At 42.9% G+C, this 21,821-nt stretch overlaps 1 protein-coding gene and 1 non-coding gene across 6 annotated transcripts in view; both read left to right on the plus strand.

Moving 5' to 3' along the window:
* neto1l (neuropilin (NRP) and tolloid (TLL)-like 1, like) overlaps positions 1-21,821 on the plus strand; it is a 240,978-nt gene that overhangs the window by 80,617 nt on the left and 138,540 nt on the right. Inside the window, exon 2 of one of the 5 annotated variants that reach the window (XM_069920383.1) lies at positions 3,427-3,562. The exons of the other annotated variants lie outside the window; for them this stretch is intronic. Within the exon in view, the coding sequence (XP_069776484.1) occupies positions 3,523-3,562 (40 nt within the window). The 5' untranslated portion in view covers positions 3,427-3,522. The remainder of the gene's footprint in view (positions 1-3,426; positions 3,563-21,821) is intronic. 5 annotated transcript variants of the gene reach the window in all.
* On the plus strand, positions 4,642-4,747 carry LOC138755970 (U6 spliceosomal RNA). Its single transcript, XR_011352666.1, has one exon. It is a non-coding gene; the product is annotated as a U6 spliceosomal RNA (small nuclear RNA).

Below are 21,821 nucleotides of genomic sequence, written 5' to 3' on the forward strand. Positions count from 1 at the left end.
CAGAGGGTGGTGAAGCTGTAATTTGTTGCCACAGGCGGTTGTGGAGGTCAAATCATCAGGTGTATTTAAGGTAGAAATTGATATGTTTTTGATTAGCCTGGGCATCAAAGGTTATGGGGAGAAGGCTGGGGAACGGGACTGAGTGGGGGAATTAGATCAGCTCATGATTAAATGTTGGGGCAGACTCAATGGGCAGAATGGCCTATTTCTGCCCCTATACAGTATCTTATGGTCATGGTCTTATCACACTTTGTGTGAAGCAAGAAACCCATCTAATACCTCCTGCTTGTCGGACTGTGCCCCATCCCCTGTCCCACCTCCCACCCACCCACCCTCCCCCCCCAACCCCAAACAGTTTGCTGATTTCAGTTCACGTTAGGCTGCTGTAATGTCTTCATTGTCCTAAGGCAAAATAATGAACCATGTTGGCTGCTCTCTCACCTACATGCTGTGAAGTAAAAGTATGTGTATGTCAGGAAATGTTGCTTTCTTCCCAGTCTGGCAATATGTCCCTTGTCAGTCACAAATGAGCTAATCCTTAACCAGTGACCAATCATTTCAATTTTACGCCCCACTCCCATGCTGACGTTGGTGCATGGCCTCATGCCCTGTCAAACAAAGTACCCACTAATTGAAGTTACAACACCTATGTTTTTGCCTGGGCGCTCTCCAACCTGATTACATTAACATTGATTGCCCCGGTGTCTGCTCGCCTACTCCCCGCTCTCCCCATCTCCCTCCGTCTTCTTTCCTCCAGCTCTCCACCCCCTTCCCTCTGCATTCACAGAGCCGTCACCCTTCATCCTGTTTGCTGGTGTGGACCTATTACCACCTATTACCTCCTGCCTGTGGGCCTGTGCTCCATCCCCTGCACCATTTTGTTTGGGTGCCTGCCTCCATTTTACTCATACCTTGATGAAGAGCTCAAGCCTGAAACGTTGGTCATGTATCATTATCTTTGCTCCATAAAGTACATTGGTTGACCTGCCGAGTTTCTCCAGCATTGCGATTTTACTTCATTGCAGTGCCTGCAGACTTTCGTCTTTTACTCTGGCCACTTTAAATCATGGGGATACATTTAAGTACAGAATATTAATCATTAGAATTGGTGAGGAAGGCAGAATCCATGCAAGGAAAAAAAAATGAACAAAGATATGAAAATGAGTAAAAGGTCTGGGAAAAACAAATGGTATCAAGCAGAGATTTTTTTTTTTCCAAAGGTGCTATCAGAAACCATAGTCCCTTATTGCTGCAGTTATGTTAAATTTGATTAAATTGTGAAGCATCCTTCTACTAATTTTGCACAGCATCTTCGATCCTGTGTCCCCTTTGCTTACCATTCCCTTAGCTCTATTACCTGTGTTCTCTTTGTACACAATGCAGTAGCAATTAATTTCACTCGTTCTATTATCTGAAATTTAAAAAAAACTTAGCCATGTCTATTCAGCTTCCATTGAAACTCTGATTTTGGCTCTGATAGTGTTTCTTTGCATCTGCAGTTGAATTAATGTTTCCTCTCGCACCTAAATTGCTTCTCCAGCACCAACACTGATGAGCACAGTACACAAAGGTGCTGGAGTAACTCAGAAGGCCATGCGGCATCAACAGGAAGTAAACATTCTGGGCCAAAGCCCTTCCTCAAGATAGCAGCAAAAATCAAATATGTGCCTGAATAGAAAGTTTTGTGAGAGTGGGTAGGAAAGGAGGGTAGAAGGCATATGGGGAGGAGTACAGGCAAACCGGTAAGTGGTTATAGGTGAATATTGGTGGGAGGGGAAAGGTGAAAAAAGCTGATAAGTGAAAGGGGGAGAGGGTAGCTCTGAAGTGATTGCAAAGGGAAGCTGGAAGAAAGGGCGATAGGTAGGGAAAGGGAGAGATTCAGGGGAGGAGTTTAGCAGACGTGGGGAAATTCGATGTAAATATCATCTGTTTGGAGAGTACTCAGATGGAATCTTAGGTGTCGCTCCTCCACATCATGGGTAACCTCATTTTGACAGAGCATGAAGCTGTGGATAGACATGTCAATGTGGAAATGTTGTGTGGAATTAAAATGTTTGGTCATTTGAAGTCCCTGTTATTGCAGTAGAATTAAACAATTCCTTAAATTGCTTAAATGTGTCTTGAATGAATGACTTGAAATGCAGTATTTTCTCCTGGATGTTGAGCATCAGCAAACCTGCAATTGATGGCCACATTTGATCCCCATGCTGATGTTTGTTCCCATTTCTTGATGCGATGACACACAGCATTAGAGGACCAGTAAAAGAAAGACTATAAGACCTTAAAGCCAAGGAGCAGAAATAGATTATTCAGCCCATTGAGTCTGCCCCACCATTTATTTATAAGCTGATCCATTTTCCCACTCATCCCCACTGCCCAGCCTTCTCCCCATTACCTTTGATTCCCTGGCTAAATCAAGAAACTGTCAATCTCTGCCTTAAGTACAGTTAAAAAGAGGCCATTAATTGCTCAGAGAATTTTATAGTGATTGATTGGAAGGGAAATTGTTTGCAGGAAAATGATGTTTGATTTCAGAAGACCCCAGGGTTAGAAGTTCACAGTATGTCAGGTTGCAAAGTACTTAACCCCAGGTTTTTAACCTAATCCCACTGCTTCTGACATTGGGAGCATTGATGGCCAACTATCTACAGACGAGTGTGACAGGAGATTGACAACGACTGCTGGGCAAGGCTATATGATAGAGGAGGGCGACCTCCAGAAGGTTCATCTGCCACAGAGAAGTTCCTCTTTGCACCTGAATGACTTGAGAGGACTCCACCTCTGCAGAATGCCTGCTGGAGCCATGCCACATACTGCCACTGCAACTCTAGCTGTAGAGTTGAACTAAAACTGCATTGCTGGTCATTGGCTAAAAATGACAATGCAATCAATTTCAGATTCTCCGCACTATTCCTGTGCAGCGTAGTCATCAAATTCTTCTTGTTTGCTCCCTCAGTGATATGTTGGGGAAGTCAGTCCAAAACAAACCATGTCGGTCTCAACTCTTTAATTGGTAGAATTACCTCAAGTTAATGTTCAACTTTATAGTCACATACACTAAGAAACAGTGAAAATCTTTGTTTTGTGCGCTATCCGGCAAGTGACCACAAACATAAAATATGGTGCTATTTGCAGAGTAGCAGTCAATATGGAGCAAATTTTAACCATTGAACAATGTGGGAATCATTCAGGAGTCTAATAGCAGCAGGAACCTGTCCTTGACTCTGGCAGTGCATGGTTTCAGACTCATGAATCTTCTTCCCACTGGAGGAGGGAGAAGAGGGTGTGGCCAGAATGGGAAGACCCCTTTTGAAATGTTGGCTCTTTACCTGAAACAGTGGGAAGTGTCGATGGAGTCAATAGAGGGAAAGGTTTTTTTTTGGGTTGATCTGACCTGTGTTCACAACTTTCTAAAATTTCTTGCAGTCATTGGGAGAGCAGTATCTGTACCACACAGAGATACATCCTGACAGACCACTTTCAATTCTGCTTCGATAAGATTTATGGAGGGATGCTGGTGACATGCTAAATGCCCTTGGGCTTCTAAGGAATAGAGATGTCGGTGAGCTTTCTTATCCAATGTGGCAACCTGTTTGGAGCAGGACACTTCATTGATGTTATTTGTATCTTAGAAAAAGTTGTCTCCTATCTCCACCTCAGCACTATTGATGTAGTCAAGGGGAGTGAAATTCACCCTTTCCTGGAAGTCTACTGGCTTCTTTACTTTGCTGATATCGAGGAGAGGTTATCCTCTTGGCACCAAGTCACTAGATTCTCTATCTCCCTTTTATGTTCTCTCTCATAATTGCTGGAGTTTCAGCCTATAACCTCCTTAGTAGTCATGGAGGTGCCAAATTGCTGCTCACACTGTTGTATGAGATGCCTACTAAATTGCTTGCAAAACAACCTCCATTCATTGAAATGTTTTGATACACGTGACACTACATTTGAACCTGAGCAGGATATCTCTTGCCTTTTAAAAAAAAGTTTAGACCTACAGCATGGTTACAGGCCATTTCAGCCCTCGAGTCTGTGCCACCCAATTTCCACCCAATTAACCTACTCCCTCTGTACATTTAGAACAGTGGGAGGAAACGGAAGCCCCCAGGGGAAACCCATGCAGACACAGGGAGAATGTGTCAACTCGTTACTGGCAGTGCGGGATTCGAACCCGCGTCCCGATCTCTGGTGCTGTAATGGCATTGTGTTAACCACTTTGCCAACTGCACCTCCCTAAGCAAGCATAAATTACATTTCTAAATTTTGTTACGAGCTCAGAGGACCCATAAACCCAGTATCAATACATATTCACCAAGACAAATGGTTACTTAAACAGAAGTTTAATGATCTTTAAACATGAAAACTAACCTAACTTAACCCCATTCTAATTCTAAGCACATGTGTATGTAATGTGTGTATAAGTTCAGAAAAATTCTTTGGTTTACAGTCCAATCTCAATTCATTCCTCTAAGTTCACTGGTAATTCTTATCTTCTTTGGCTTGGCTTCGCGGACGAAGATTTATGGAGGGGGTTCTGTGCACAGAATTTAACATGTATAATGTTCACCAGGTTTTGGTGCTTGAGAGGTAAATGGTTACCGCTCTGGAAGGTTCTTGTCAGTTTTCAGAGAGAGGTTTGTTGTGCTCGCTTCGGCAGCACATATACTAAAATTGGAATGATACAGGGAAGATTAGCATGGCCCCTGTGCAAGCATGACTGCAAATTTGTGAAGCGTTCCATATTTTAAAAAAGAATTAAAAAGAGAGATTTGTTGTTCCACGATGTCCACAACTGATGTACTTCCATCAGCCACTCCAGTGTTTTGCTGATGAAACTTGCCCCTTCAGGGTTCTCCAGATGATAACCTCTTTCTTTCAGGTCACCACAGAATTCCTTTTTGTTTCACTTATTCCAAGTGAAACATTAGACAGTCCTCTCCTCTTGCATGAACCACAAGGGCTTTGACCAGTCTGTCTTAAAAATGGGGCTTTCCACAAGCTTGCCAGCTTGTCCTGTTCCAGTCCCAGCTGCTGTTACTGGCTGCAAAACTGTATAAGTGAGCTCTGTATCTCTCTCTCTCTCTCTCTCTCTCTCTCTCTCTCTCTCTCTCTCTCTTCTCTCTCACACACACACACACACACACACACACACACACACACACACACACACACACACACACACACACACTGAGAGAAAGCCTGTTTGACCCTCTCTGCTTGCAAAACCACATGACCATTTTAGAACAGCTCCAGACAATCTGCAGGTCCAACCAAGATCTTACATCTGTTATGTTTTGTAATCACACTCCATTAGTGAAGTCTCTTGGGCATTCTCCACAAAGCTCTTGCAAAATCTGTGGAGCCGATATGTCTAGCATTAGCAGAGCTCCAGTATTTCAAATAAGATCTGTTTCAAAGTGTTTGTGTGTGACTTACACTAACAAACCTTTCCCAATTTATCTCCCAAAAACATATCTATATACTCTGTCACAATTTACATTCTGGAAATATTCTGGAATTTACTTATACTCTATCTTTTAGAGATCACATCTCATTCTTCTCCTCTACTTTGGAGAAAGTGGACACACAGACTGGGAGATCATATGTTGAGTGCATTTGATCTGCAAAAGCAATGGCTTCCCAATGGCCAACTATTTTATTTCCCTACACCATTCCCACACTGACATGTCTGTCCATGGTCTCATATACCACCAAACCTAAATGTCCAGTAAATTAGAGGAAAAACATCTAATATTCCATTTTGGAAGCCTCCAACCAGAGGCCAGTTTCAGGTAATTCTCTTCTCCATGTCCCTCTCTTTCCCTATCCCTCTTGACTCCGGTCTTCCACCTCTCCTCTCAGAGAGCTACTCTATTTAAACCTTTTCCCTCGCCACCTATCACCTTGGTTTCTTTCTCTTCTACCTTCCCTCCTCTATCCACCTCTTACCTGTTAGCCCCTTCTTTCTTCCTTTCCTTTCCTCTTCACCCCTCCCCCACCTTTTTATTCAGGCATCTACCTGTTTTTTTCTTATTCCTGATGAATGGTTGGTTTCTGAAACATCGGTTGCCTTGTACATCCCTTGGATGCTGCCTGATGTGCATTCAACTTCAGCACCTGCTGATTTTATTGGTTAAGCTCATTTCTCTAAACTGCATTGGATTCAGATCAAGCTTCGTCATCCATTATTCACAAGTTAATTCGATCAGGGCAGGAATCCATTTTGCAAATCAACCTCACACTGATGTCAATATTATTTTGGTCCAGAAACTAAATTTGTGCACCATGCTGAAAACTCTGGTCCCGCCAATTTTTTGTGTAATATCAGGAAGACATCCTTATGTCTGCATTTTAGTTTGCTTGCAGTTAAGGGCAAACATAACATTGTTTGTCCAATAAGGTACTGTAATATTACTTTTTGTATCCCTTGAACCAATATAATCACATCAGTCTCTTTGGAAACATTTATCAATCTTCCACCATTTAAAACAATCTGCTTTACTATCCTTTACAGAAAATGCATGAGCGGGTGCTTTCCCACATTATGCTTCATCTGCCACCTTCTTGCCTGTTTGCTTAACTTGTCAACATCATCCTTTTACAGACATTTTTTTTGTGGTCTGGATTTTGCATCAACAGCAAACCAGATCAGTTACTTTCTGCCTTCTCATCCAAATGATTATAAATAGCTGGGGCTCTGCATTGATCCCTGGGGCACCCCAGAGGCTTTTTCTTTGAGAATCATGTAACATTATAACACAGAAACAGGCCCCTTCAGCCCTTCTAGTCTGTGCCAAACCATTTTTTTTGCCTAGTCCCTCTGACTTGTACCCAGTCCATAGCCCTCCATACCTCTTCCATCCGTGTACCTGTTCAAATTCCTCTTAAATGTAAAAATTAACCGCACATTCAAAGCTTCAGCTGGGAGCTCATTCCACACTCCCACCACTCTCTGTGTTAAGAAGCTTTCACTTATATTCCACCTAACTTTTCTGCTCTGTCATACATTTTCTATCCAGGCTGAGGTGTTACCCTGAACTATATGCACCTTGTTTTATCTTTTAATAATTTTACATAGGAATACATACAGAAAAATAAATTGATGCATAACATTGATAAAACTGTAACAAAGTAAGCAAACTCACAATAACAGAAAAAATACATTACACTAGACTATTAATTCAAAAATAAAGTAGAAAAGGGAAGTTGTATAGTTAATATAAAGTGACAGTACACTACTAGTAAAGTTAAAAAAGAAACAGATATCCAGGAGAATCACAGATTACAATTATCATTACCATTAATGTTTATGAAAATAATTCACAAAGGAGCCCCAAAGTTAAATATGACATCAAATCATATATGAGTGGGCAGGACAGCATCTTTCCATCTGATCAAAATAACATGTCTTACAATAAGAGAGGCAAAAGCATTGAGGTGAAGACAATTTCACTACCTTCTGTTCAACCTTCCCAAACAAGGCTAATAAAGGATCTGGTGGGTTACATTAAAATTGATAAAGTACAGAAAACCTCTTCACAATATTTGACAAAAGTCGAACAAGACCAGAACATATGAATTAGTGAACCATCTTCATTTCTGCATCTGTCACAATAATATTAGGATAAATATGAGTGAATTTAACTTTTGACATTTAAGCTTTATGCACAACTTTAAATTGTAGTAATGAATGATGGGCACTTGTGGAAGATGTGTTAACCAATTTAAAAAATAGAGTTCCAAGAATCTTTAGGATTTGAAATAAGGAGATCCTGCCCCCACGTCTTTTTAATTTTAGCCAATAAATCTTGCCTTGATTTCAGCAAAGTGTTATATACAAAATATATTAACCTTTTTTGAGATGGTTGTAAATTTTAAATTGTTTCTATCAAATTCATTCATAACAGGAGTTTGATAATGGTTTGATAGATGAGAATGGAGAAAGTCCCTAATCTGGTAAATTAAATTTGGCAGAGAGTTGCTCAAATGTAGTGATTATTAATTAATAAATAAATCATAAACATGTTTAATACCTAATTCCAGAAAGGCAGAATCCATCAAAGAAGGTTGAAAAAAAAGTAATTCAATAGAATAGGACTAAAAAGAAACCTCTGGAGTCCAAAATATTTTCTAAACTAGAACCAATTTCTAAGTGTGTGCTTGACCATTAGATGATCAATCTTTTTACCAATAGTAAAAGACAAAAATGCTCCAAGTATTAAAACAATAGAAAATTTCTGAGTTGAATTCAACTCCAAATTAACTCCAACTGGGCCACCTGTTTTATTACCATAATATAACCAAAATATAATGTAACAAATATTAACAACCTAATAATAGAATCTAAGATTAGGTCGAGCTAAACCTCTATCCTTCTTTAGATTTTGTAGATAAACTTTATTTAAATGAGGAGATTTTTTTCCCCAAATATATGATGGTATAATAGATTCAAGTGAGTCAAAAAAGAATGAAGAACTAAAATTGGAATAGCTTGAAATATATATAAAAATTAGGGTAAAATATTCATCTTAATAACATTAATTCCTCCAATTAAGGACATTGAAAGAGGAGAACCACTGAGATAAAGATTTCTCACCTGATTTAAAAGAGCATAAAAAGTTCTTAAACAAATGTTTGTGATTCTTAGTAATTGTTACACCAAGGTATATGTGGTAACATGGATATACTGTTCTGTGTATAAGTGGCTCGCCTGCCCACTGATAACTTGATCCCCTGTGTTATAACCCCTTCCCCTGTGACATGGCCATAAATGTCGACCTCCCTACCCCCTTCCATTCACATGGAGTTGGGATGGTTGAAGTCTAATGTGTATTAAAGCCTATCGTTCCTCACTCTGCCTTTGAAGTAATTGATAGCATGGATCAGCAAGTAAATTGGCTTTTAAAAATCTTAAAAGGAAAAGCAATGTATAAAGGGTCTGAAATGTTCAAAAAACCCCCACTCTTTTTAAAATGAGCAAATTGATGGAGTAATGTTAATATAGCAGGAATGGATCAGATACAAAAAGCAAAAGTTAATCAGCACAAAGTGAAATGAACTTTGTTTTAAACAACACCATGTTGCATGATACCTGACCAAGCACATTTTGAAAATATAGAACATATTATATCTCTTGGTTCCTTCTTATCTACAATTCCAGTTACATTCTCAACAATCTCCAATGAATTAGTCAAACATGATCTTTCCCTTATAGAACATTGCTAACTCTCTCTCATCAAATAGTACATTTTTGAATGTCATGGTTTCACATCCTCAATGAAGGATTCCTGAATTGAAGTCAGGATCATTGGAGCGCAATACCCAGAAATTCAGCAGGTCATGCAAAGTCTATGGGAGCCCTTCATTAAGGTATAAGGTATGAGAAAAAAGTAAACAATGCTCCCTACCCATTTGCTTGGACTTTTTAGAACCAAAAGGAAATTTAAAAAATCATCACCACTTGTGAAAATGTTATACTTTCTATCCTTACTGACCCCAGCCATGCCATCTAGTAATCAGGGGCTGTTTTATGCCTCAATTCTTTCCTCTTCTGTCCTTTTAGGCATCTCAATATTCCATCAATTGTAACCATTGTGTAGTGGAGGTGAAACTGAATGATGTGGGTCATTATTCTGCTTGCAAAAGACGGAGATGATATTTTAATGGAGTGACTGAGCTCTTACCACTTCCTGTTGCCAAAATATTGGATTCATTGCACATTGGCTAGCCCCTGCTGCTTCAGACCTGAAAAGCTGAAGAGTGTGTGTGTGTGTGTGTGTGTGTGTGTGTGTGTGTGTGTGTGTGTGTGTGTGTGTGTGTGTGTGTGTGTGTGTGTGTGTGGTGTGTGTGTGTGTGTGTGTGTGTGTGTGTGTGTGTGTGTGTGTATGTGTGTGTATACAAATCCAGATAAAAGAGTATTGGTTAATTGAGCAATGTCATCCCTGATCTTTTTTATCCTTAATATTTTCTAAATTAGCTCGTATCTTGGACGAACCTTTGATGGGAAAAGCCTCTAAACTACCGTGTCCTGTAATCTGGTGATGGAAAATGTATATGCTGTGGTTCTCCAAGTCAAATCTACCTCCAAGAGTAAAACATAGTGCCATATTCTAATTTATAATAAAAACAGAAATTACAGAAGAATTTTAGCAGGTCACGCTAAGTTAAGAAAGAAGTAAGAAACATTCACAAACATGCAATTTGATATTTTGATAGCCTAGTGGTGTGGTTTAACCAGTTGTCAAATCATTTCTTTGGACAGGACTTGCTAAAAATTCCCTGGAAACTTCTGACCTCCACTGGTTCCCATTAATCGAGTTTTATACCAGGGATTCTCCTCCAGACTGAAGGAGCAAGTTAAGCGTGTAGGCAGCCAGCTCAGATGACTCCCTGCTGAATACAAGATATTGGCCATTGCTGTGAAGACACATAGCGAGTGCCCCCAGAAATCTCACATGCTTCAGAATGTATGAAGTTAATTTTCCAAATAACGAGGGCATTTTGACAACAGTGACCTTACTTCCAAGAGTGCAGAAGGTGAATGTATTAAACTGCAAAAAAAAGCAGTACTTAGGATTTAGCAGATGGATTAGAGTCGCAGTTTCCCATTCTTGGCCTTGACTTTCAAGCTACTTTGATGGATTTAAGATTATGTTTTGTTTGCTTATCTGACAAGTTGCAAATAAATGCAAAACAAGTACAAATCCAACTTCATATCTTGGCTTAGAAATGCCCCCCCCCCCCAATTTTGTTTTGTTGTTGAAACAATTTTGCATCCTAGCACATTCTACTCCTGCTCTTGCCAACTGTCTCTTTGGTTATTAACTTTGCTACCCTCACGACTGGAAAAAATAGTTTTATTTTTAATGAGATTCCGAAAAGTTGGAGGAGGAAGGAAGGAGACAGGAAGGCAGATCCAGACTTGGTTTGGTGTAGGTGGAAGGGGGAACTGAGAAGGAGAGGGAAGGCAGAAGGAGAAAGGAAATGGAGTGAGAGACAGGAGGAAATGGAAAGGTAAACAAGAGGATAGTGAGAGAAATAGGAGGTAGAGAAGGAGGCAGTAGATGAGGGGAAGAGAAAGATTTAACACCATCTTAAAGCTGAGGCTCTCTCACTCCTTTTCTCCTCTTTCTCATGCTTCTAGTCTCTATCTCTATCACCTTGTAATTTGTTTCTTTACCCAATCTCATTCTTCTCATTTTCACGTTCCCCATTCCCTACATTTTTTCTCTCCTCATTCACTCCATCAAAGTAAAGATTCAGATTTATTGTCAGAGTACATACATGACAGCACATACAAGCCTGAGAAGGTTTTTTCTTTCCCTTGTGGGCGAGACTGAATTACTACTTATTAGTAGTGCAAAAACCTGAACTTAAGAGATAAAGAAATGTAAACAAACTGACTGCAATACGGCATGAAAACAAAATATAGTGCAGAATTAAGAGTCCTTGATGAGTCTCTCATAGAGTTTGTTGTTGGAGGGGTAGCAGTTGTTCCTGAACCTGGTGGTGTGAGTCTTTTGACAATGATACCTCTGTCCTGATGGCATCAGAGAGCATGCTGGGTGGTGTGAATCCTGGATGATTGCTGCTTCTCTCCGACGGCTGCGTTCCCTGCAGATGTTCTCAATGGTGGGGAAGGTTTTGCCTGTTATGTTTTGGGCTGCGTCCACTATCATTTACAGGTCTTTACGCTCAGAAGTATTGGTGTCTCCGTATCAGATCGTAATGCAGCCGGTCAGCACACTTACCACCACATATCTGTTGAAATTTGCTGGGGTTTCTGAGGTCATAAAAAAATCATCCGCAAACACCTGAGGAAGTAGAAATGCTGAAGTGCTTTCTTCACAACGCCATTGGTGTGTTGGGTCCAGGAAAGGTCCTCCGAGAGAGTGACTCATTTGGTCACCCTCTCCACCTCTGATCCCCCAATGATCACTGGGTCATTAACATCTGGTTTTCCCTTCCTGAAATCAGCAATCAGCTCGTTGATTTCGGTGACATTGAATGTGAGGTGATTGATGGTGCACCATTAGCCAAGTTTTCAATCTCCCTCCTGTATGCTGAGTCATTGCCCCTTTTTATAACACCCATTATTGTGGCATCATCAGCGATTTGTAAATGGTATTTTTGTCATACTGAGCTGCACAATATAGCGAGCAAAGCGGGGGCTAAGAACGTAGCCTGTGGTGCTGCAGTACTGATGGAGAATGTATGGTCTTGAGGTGAGGAAATCCAATTACAGGGGTGTTGAGGGACAGGTGTTGAAGTTTTGAGGGGTAGATGGTGTTAAATGCCAAATTGTAGTTGATAAAGAGCATCCTGATGTATGCATCTTTGCTGTGTAGGTCTTCAGATGCAGATTTATGGTCAGAGTGCATACATGACAGAGATTCCCCTCAGTAGGCTAAACATACATACAAACAAATGTTCGAAGAGCCTTTCAATTCCTTGGACCCCCGGCGTAAGTGACATGGCATACAGATCGTTACTGACTATAAACCACCTCATACTGTTCCCCCCTCCAGCTGTGCCCCCCTCTCTGAAGAGCTTAATTATTTCTACGCTCACTTTGATCGAGAGAACAAGGATGTCACCTTCGAAGTGGGTCTTCCACCTGGTGAACTGCCTCTCTCACTTTCCATCTCTGGCGTATGGGCAACTCTGAATAGGGTGAATGTACAGAAGGCAGCTGGTCCAGATGGTATACCTAGCCGTGTGCTTACAGCCTTGCAGAGCAGTTGGCTGGGGTCATTGCAGATATTTTCAATCTGTCCCTGACCCAGGCAGTTGTTTCCATGAGCTTCAAGATTGCCAGCATTGCGCCAGTGCAGAAGTGCTTTGAGAGACCGGTTCTATCACATTTTGAAATTCTGTTTGCCCATCACCCTGGACTCTCATCAATTTGCCTATCGTATCAGCAGGCCGACTGAGGATGCCATTTCCATGGCATTTCACTTTACCTTGACCCATTTGGACAACTCTAATTCTTATGTCAGAATGCTCTTCATTGACTTTAGTTCGGCATTCATTACTGTGATTCCCTCCAAACTGATCATCAAACTTTGTCAGCTTGGGATTAGCTCATCCATTTTTTATTGGACCTTGGACTTTCTGATGAAGACCTCAATCTGTTAAATTAGACAATCTCTCCTCTTTCATTCTCACCTTGAGCCCCGTTGTGTCTCAGGGCTGTGTGCTGAGCCCTCTCCTGTAATCCCTTTTCACCTATGACTGTGCTCCTGTACATGGTTCTAATTCCATAATCAGGTTTGTAGATGACACCACGGTGGTTGGCCTGATCAGAGGGGATGATGGGTCGGCCTACAGGGACGAGGCCCAGTGCCTGGCAGCGTGGTAGGGCACAACACTCAGAAGACCAAGGAGATCAATGTGGATTCAGGTGTGCTAGAAGCCACACTCTTGTCCCTATTTACATCAATGAAGTTGTGGCGGAATTTGTATCAAGTTTTAAATTTCTTGGTGTCCAAATTTCCCATGATCTCACCTGGTCCCTGAACTCCTTCATCCTGATCAAAAAGATGCAACAGTGCCTTTATTTTCAGCGGAGCATGAAGAAAGTTCACTTCTGTCCCAGGATACTGGTGGATTTTTACCACTGTATCATTGAGAGCATATTTACCCAAGGCATCTCAATTGCCTCGTATCAGATCGTAAAGCACTTCAGCGGTTGGTAAAAACTGCCCAGTGGATTATCAGCATTTAATTGCCCACCACTGAGAACATCAGGAAAGCTGTCTGGGCAGGGTGAAGATCATCATCAAGGATGCATCTCCCCTGAATTATGGTCTTTTAATTCTTCTCCCATCAGGTAGGAGCTACTGGAGCCTTTGCTCTCGAACCAGCAGGCTCCAGAAGAGCTCTTTTTCTGAGGCTGTGACTCTGTTGAACCTTAAATCCAGGGCTGAGTGGTACTGCACTCACATTGCACTGTCAGAACTTTTATAATTGTTTGCTTGCTAAATGCACTTGTTTTTATTTTCACATAGTTATTGGTATATAGCACTATTTTCTAACTTCTGGTCGGATGCTCATTGTATTTCATTGGCTTTGTATTTTACTGGCCAGAATGATAATAAAGTTGAATCTAATCTAATCACAAACAACCCTGAGATTCTTTTTTTTCTGGAGGCAAGGAAGAATTACCACTTATGGTTAGTGTACACAGCGTATACATGTAAACCAATAAAGAAATTGACTGTGCAATACAGAGAATAAAAAATAGAATGAATAAAGTGCACAAGTAAGAGTCCTTAAATGAGTCCCTGATTGAGTTTGTTGTTGTGAAGACTGATGGTGGAGGGGTAGCAGCTGTTCCTGAACCTGGAGGTGTGGGTCTTGTGGTACCTACACCTCTTTCCCGATGACAGCAGTGAGAACAGAATGTGTGGATCCTTGATGAATGCTGCTGCTCTCCGAAGACAGTGCTCCCTGTGTAGATGTTCTCAATAGTGGGGAGGGATTTGCCTGTGGTGTCCTGAGCTGTGTCCATTACCTTTTGGGGGGCTTTACACTCAGGGATATTGATTTCCTCATACCAGTCTGTGATGCAACCTAGTTGGCAATGTACCTCTGTAGAAATTTGCCAGGGTTTCTGGTGTCATACTAAATTTCTGCCAACTCCTGAGGAAGTAGAGGTGCTGATGTGTTTTCTTCATAATGCCATTAGTGCATTGGGTCCAGGGAAGATCCTCCGAGATAGTGACCCCCAAGAACATACATTTGCTCACCCTCTCTACCTCTGATCCCCCAATGATCATTGGATTTTATACCTCTGGTTTTCCCCTCCTTAAGACAACAAGCAGCTTATTAGTTTTGGTGACATTGAATGCAAGCTTGTTGTTAGTACATCATACAGCCATTTTCAATCTCTCTCTTGTATGCTGACACATCACCTTTCTTTATACAACCCACTACTATGGTATCGTCGGCAAACTTGCAGATGGTGTTATTGTTGTACTGTGCCACAGTAGGTGTAAAGTGAGTAGAGCAGGGGGCTAAGAATGCAACTCTGTGGTACTCCAGTACTGATGGAGATTATGGAGGAGATGTCCTTACCAATCCTTCACAGATTATGGTCTGGATGTGAGCCAATCCATGATCCAATTACACAGTGGGATCTTGAATCCCAGGTCTCGGAGTTTGCTGATCATTTTTGAGGGGATGATAGTTCCAGGGCAAAAGTAAGACTCCTTAAATGAGTCTTCACATTACTATCTGCATCACCTCTGTTCTATTCTGCTCTTTTGTCTTCCTCTCTTCCCCGCTCACCCATCCTCATTGCTTCTTTGCTGCTCAGCAGATCACACAGCCAAGAAGAGCTCCCTGTGGTCAGGAGCCTGCTGTCGCACCAGATGGGTTCAACCTTTGGCCTTGCAATTCAAAATCAGGGCTGTCAGGCTGGGAAATAACTTCTGCCCACAGGCTATCAAATAGTCGAACAGTATCCTGTAATCTCGTAAATCATCTCAAAATATTTTCTATATAGTTATTTTGAATTATATCTTTATGTATATATCTGATTATTTGTACTCTGTATGTGCATGGACTGTGGTTGTATATGTACAGTCAGATGATAATAAACTTGAACTAAAGTAGGAAAGGGGGAAAGGGTCTTGGGGTTCTAAGGCCTAGACTGAGTTTACTCAGACTGAATTTGATTAACCAATAGGCTTTTGTTCACTAAAGAACAGAGGCACATCCGTACTGGTCGACTGTCCTGCACTGAGGAGGGGGCTGTGGGACAGTCACTTTATACAGGAGCCTGTGGGGAGAGGCTACAGGTACAATTGGCCAATGGTTGTACCAGACCAGACAAATACATACAACAGTGATTTACCACAAGAGACAACGGTAATTCATTGATCACCCTAATTTTTTTTTAAACACCATCAGGAGCTGTCTGATAGGCTCCATCAATAACCATGCAGGGGAATGATAGGCTTTGGCTGGCCCGGATCCAGGTACAGGAATGCCAGAAGGCGGGAGGGAGGCCGACCTTTATGGCCAGGTTATAAGGGGAGGAGACATAGGAGATGAGTCACTAGTGGGCAGGCCAGCCTCATACATACAACAGCACACAGATAGGGAATAATGTACAAGGAGAAAACATATCATTGCACTGTTGTTATATTACACAAGATAGACGGAATGTTCTGAAATGTAATTTGATAATGCCATATCCTTAAAAATGACTGCATAATTTAAAAAAAAACAGTGCCTCAAAGTACCAATTACCCTATTATTTTTCATGATACTTTGCACAGTTAAGTAAATAATAGCAGGACTCTTGCCTAACGCTGTCATGAGAAGATAAGAAATGAGGATGGGAATATGATCGCTACCCTTCAAGATTCTCTGCTATGCCTTGTGTCCACAGCTCATCTGCAACAACTCCAGTCTCTGACCCTTTCCCTTGATCCCCTTCATGGCCAAAGATCTATCAACCTCTGCCTTGTATATATCCACTGCCTTATCGTCCATGCCTTCTGACGAGGCACATCTTCTCATCATTTTTAATGCTGTTTATCATTGAAGCAATTGCCCATGAAGCATACGGTGCAATCGAGGCAGGGTACCCCGCTCATTTTAAAAAAAATTCCAACTAATTGACTTCATTAGAATGAATTTCAGAAGCAAATTACAAAGGGGTCTTTCACTGGGTAGTGCACTTAGAGCTGTAGGAAATCTCCAAGAATACAAACATGTTTAGTCTCACTAGCCAAAGGAATCAGCCTTTTGTTCTTTTCCTTTTTCAATTTTTTTATTGAAATTGAAATTCTGCACAAAAAAATTAGAGTACATAAGAATACATATTAAAAGTCAAAAAATAGGAAAGTACAGAAGTACACTGCAGTCTGATCATACGATTTCATCCACAGTACCTGCATTCTTAATCAAATATATTATAGCAATATCCTAATATAAAAATCTACCAAAACCAAAGCTGTTTGGTAAAGAAGGGAAAAAAGAATCCCTGTTGGAGTACTAAATTAGCATATTAGCCAACGCCATCTGCATTAATACCAAATCAAAATAATTTGAAAGTAGTTGAAAAAGGGTCCCCAACGTTTGAAAACTTAAATTCAAATCAAAGAATTTTATATGTACTACATTCCAAATGTAGTATTACATGACAATAATGGAACCTTGATCTTCTTTTTAACCTTTACTGCCTGTCTAGCCATAAGAGAAATAAAAGCTTGTGGCGGCGCACATCCTCATGGTGAACCAGCCCTGCTTGTATCGCCATGTGGTGGGGCAGCCATGGGGAAATGACGTCATTAGAGGTTTCTCTCTGACTCCAACATCCCTTCCAGTGCACACCCTGGGCAGCGATTATGAGGTCACAATGCACCAGGTGACTGAGCTCATGCTGCCCTTAAAGGGCCGTGCTGAATTTGAATAAGAACAGTCGTTAATAACCCTCAATGTGGTGGCTGTGTTTCTTCCACTCCTCTCACCGCCACAGTGGTCACCCCAATGATCCCAAATGTTTTATTGGAGTCAAAATACCATGGATTCAGCAGAGGTTAACGCTGTCTCCATCAAGCTTCCCCCCTTTTGGACCCACTGACCGAAAACATGGTTTGGGCAGTCGGAAGCACAATTTCAACTCCGCAACATCTCCTCGAATGCCACGATGTTCTATCATGTCATGAGCACTCTGGACCAAGATACGGCAGCGAGGGTGAATGACATCATCCACCACCCCCCGGCTATGGGCAAGTAGACAGCCCTCAAAGACCTGTTGCTTGGAACTTTCAGGCTAACTCCCCAGCAACGGGCTTCCAGGCACCTTCACCTAGATGGGCTTGGGAACCATAGTCCATCAGCACTAATGGATGAAATGCTGGCCCTGGTGGAAGATCACAAACCTTGTTTTCTCTTCGGCCAGATATTCCTGGAACAGATGCTGGAGGACATCCAGCTGCTCCTCACAGATGAAGACTTCTCGAACCCAAGGAGAGCAGCAGCTCATGAGGATGCCCTCTGGTGCTTGAAGAGGGAGAACGAGGCAGCCCTCAACCAGGTGGCATGACCAGGAGCCAGCCAACTGCAAGCCACTCCCAAGACCATGTCAGAGGAGGGCTAGTCAACCTGATGTTTCTATGACCAGCGTTGGGGAGCGCAAGTTGGTAAGTGCCACCAGCCCTGCAGATTTCAGGAAAACGACCAGGCCAGTCACCATTGATGGCTCAATGTCTGGCCACACAATCAGCCTCCTTCATGTGACGGACAGACCCACTAGCCGCCGATTCCTGGTGGACACAGAGGCTGAGCTCAGCATCCATCCCCCACAGCATTAGAGACTTGCACCCGATCTTGAGGTCCAACACTGTGGGCAGCCAACGACTCCAACATCAGGTCACAGATCCAGATTGGGAAGGAGAAGTTCCACTGGAGTTTCGTCCTAGTCTCCGTGGGCACTGCACTGTTAAGGGCTGACTTCCTCAGAGCTCACGGACTACAGGTTGACATAAAGGGCAAAAGGCTGGTCAACGCCTGAACATTCCACTCCACCCGACTGGACAAAGCAGAAGCTCACAGGCCCGAAATTGGTTCCATAGCCGCCGCCAGGGACGAGTTCGATGAGATTCCCCCATGAATTCCCCACCATCTTAGAGCCACAGTTCAACGCTGCCCTGCCCCAGCTTGGGGTCTTCCACCACATCACCACACAGGGCCTCCAGCTGCACGCTATACCCAGACAGCTGGCACCCGAAAAGCTCCAGCAGGCAAAGGAGGAGTTCTCCAGGCTCCAGGAATTGGGAGTCATCCAGCGCTCAGACAGCACCTGGGCATCACCGCTCCATATTGTCCCGAAATCGTCTGGGGGCTGGAAACCATGCGGGGACTACTGTCAATTGATTGAGGCAACTACCCCTGGAAGGTACCCTGTTCCCCACATACAGGACTTCTCTGCCAACCTCCACAGGGCACGTGCCTTCTCCAAAGTGGACCTTGTGCGGGGATACCATCAGATCCCGGTACATCCAGATGACGTGGGTAAGATGGCCATTATCACCCCTTTCAGCCTCTTCGAGTTCCTGCATATGCCCTTTTGTCTAAAGAGAGCGGCCCAAACGTTCCAGCGCCTCATGGACGTGGTTAGAAAAGACCTGGATTTTGTGTTCATTTACCTGGATGATATTCTCATTGCCAGTCGCAACCACCAGAAACACAAAGCCCACCTCCACACACTCTTTGCCCGACTGGCGGACTTCAGTCTCATGGTCAACGAAGCCAAATGCCAGTTCGACAAGGATTCTCTCCAGTTCCTGGGGCACACCATTTCGGCGGTTGGGGCCGCACTGGCACCGGAAAAGGTAACGGCTGTTCAACGATTTCCCAAACCCTCCACCCTGAAAGGCCTCCAAGAGTTCACGGGGATGGTGAACTTTTACCATCATTTCATCTCCGGAGCCACGCGCACCATGCGCCCATTGTTCGCGCTCATGGCCACCAAAGAAAAGACTTTATTGTGGTCAGAGAAGGCGGACAGGGCTTTCATCGTGACAAAGGAGACTCTAGCCAGTTCCACGCTGATGATGCACCCATAACCAGAGGAGCACACGGCACTCTCCGTGGACGCCTCAGCTATGGCATTGGGGAGTTCTGGAACAGTGGCTCGACGGACAATGGCGCCTGCTGGCCTTTTTCAGCAAGCATCTGCACCCGCCGGTGCTCAAATACAGCGCCTTTGACCGGGAGATCCTGGCGCTGTATTTGGCCATCCGCCATTTCTGGTACTTCCTCAAGGGCAGGCTGCTCACAGCCTTTATGAATCACGTCCCTTACTCAAGCACTGGTGATGGCCAAGGATCCGTGGTCCGCCAGACAGAAGTGCCACCTCTCGTATGTGTCTGAGTTCATGACCGACATCCGACACAGGGCCAGCAAGGACAATGTAGTGGCGGATGCACTCTCCCCTGCAGCCATCAACACTCTCACACCCGGCCTGAATTATGAGCAACTGGCTCAGGCACAGAGGAACGATGTGGAGACGCAGGCCTTGCGGACCGCCATCTTCGGCCTCAAACTGAAGGATGTCCAGGTGCGCAGCAGCCCGGACACATTGCTCTGCAACATCTCAACAGGTATGCTGCACCCGGTGGTCCTGCCACACTGGAGGGCGAAGGTCTTCAGTCTGATCCATGACCTCACTCACCCAGCGGTAAAGACAACCGTGCAGATGGTCAGGGAGCGCTTGTGTGGCACGGGCTGAAGAAGGAAGTGGCGGAACTCGAGAGGAAGTGTACCAGGTGCGAGACCTTTAGGTGACACATGTGAGCCCCCATCCAGAACTTTGACCCGGCAGTTTGCAGATTCCAACACATCCACGTTGATGTCATTGGTCCCCTGCCGATGTCCAAGGAAGCTCGTTATCTCCTCATGGTGGTGGACCGGGCCACAAGGTGGCCAGAGGCCATCCCGATTAAGGAAGCCTCCACGGAGACATGCGCCAGGACTCTGGTCAGCCAATGGATCGCCCATTTCGGAGTCCCGGAACACATCACTAGCAATAGAGGGGCACAGTTCACATCTGCCCTGTGGACTCAGATGGCGAAGCTCCTGTGGGTCAAGCACCAGGTGACTGAACTCCTGCTGCCCTTATAGGGCCGTGCTGAATTTAAATAAAAATAGTCGTTAACGGCCCTCAATGTGGTGGCTGTGTTTCTTCCACTGCTCTCACTGCCACAAGCTAATAAATCAGATGTAATTAAAGTTATGCCTCTCTCTCCAACAATATCAATCAAGAAAGTTAAAGGATTGGGCTTAAAATTTAGTTTAAAAAATACAAAGTTTCCTAATAGTATTTTGCAAGATTCAGACATGTCCAAAACATATGAATTAGTGAAGCAACTCCTTGGTTGTATCTATCACAATGAGTAGATACATCCATATAAAAGCGAGATAGTTTGACTTTCGACAAATGGACTATTTTAAATTGTAGCTCATAATGATGAAGCATTATCCAATTTTAAAATGACATTCCAAGTTTCTTCGATGTATATCTGTAAGTTCTGTTCCCAGGCATTTTTAATTTTATCAGAAGGAGCCCCTCTTAGTTGCAACAACATGTCATAAATGTTAGATTGCAAATTGAAAATTACAACTATTAAATTCTTATTAAAGCTCTAAGGAAATGTATGTAATTGAGACCACAAAAAACTCCAATCTGTAAATAACAGAAAAATAAGAGTATTGTGTACAGTTTTGGTCATCAAATTACAGGAAGGATATAAACAATATAGTGAGAGTGCAGAGGAGGTTTACGAGAATGTTGCCAGGGTTTCAAGTTTTTAGTTACAGGAACAGGTTGAGCAGGCTTTATTTCCTGGAGCGTAAAAGGTTGAGGGGTGATTTGATAAAGGGGTGATTTGATAAAGGTATTCAAAATTATAAAGGGTCAGATAGAGTCAATATGGACAGGCTTTTTCCACTGAGAATGGGGGAGATTCAAACAAGAGGGCATAGATTGAGAGTACTAGGAGAACAGTTTAAGGGAAACATAAGGGGGAATTTCTTCATGCAGAGGGTGGTGGGGTGTGGAATGAACTTTCGACAGTAGTGGTAGAAGGAGATACGATGTTAATATTCAAGGTAAGGTTGGATAGGTACATGAATGGGAGAGGTGTAGAGGATTATGGGTCAAATGCAAGTCAGTGGGACTAGGTGAGTGAAGATGTTTGGCACAGACTAGTAGGGCCAAACTGGCCTGTTTCTGTGCTGTAAATGGTTATATGGTTGTTACATGTAACTGTCATTTGTTCAAAAAAAGTGAGACTCCCTTCAAT

The sequence above is a fragment of the Narcine bancroftii genome, chromosome 2, assembly GCF_036971445.1.
Source record: "Narcine bancroftii isolate sNarBan1 chromosome 2, sNarBan1.hap1, whole genome shotgun sequence".
In the NCBI taxonomy this organism is placed as follows: Eukaryota; Metazoa; Chordata; class Chondrichthyes; order Torpediniformes; family Narcinidae; genus Narcine; species Narcine bancroftii.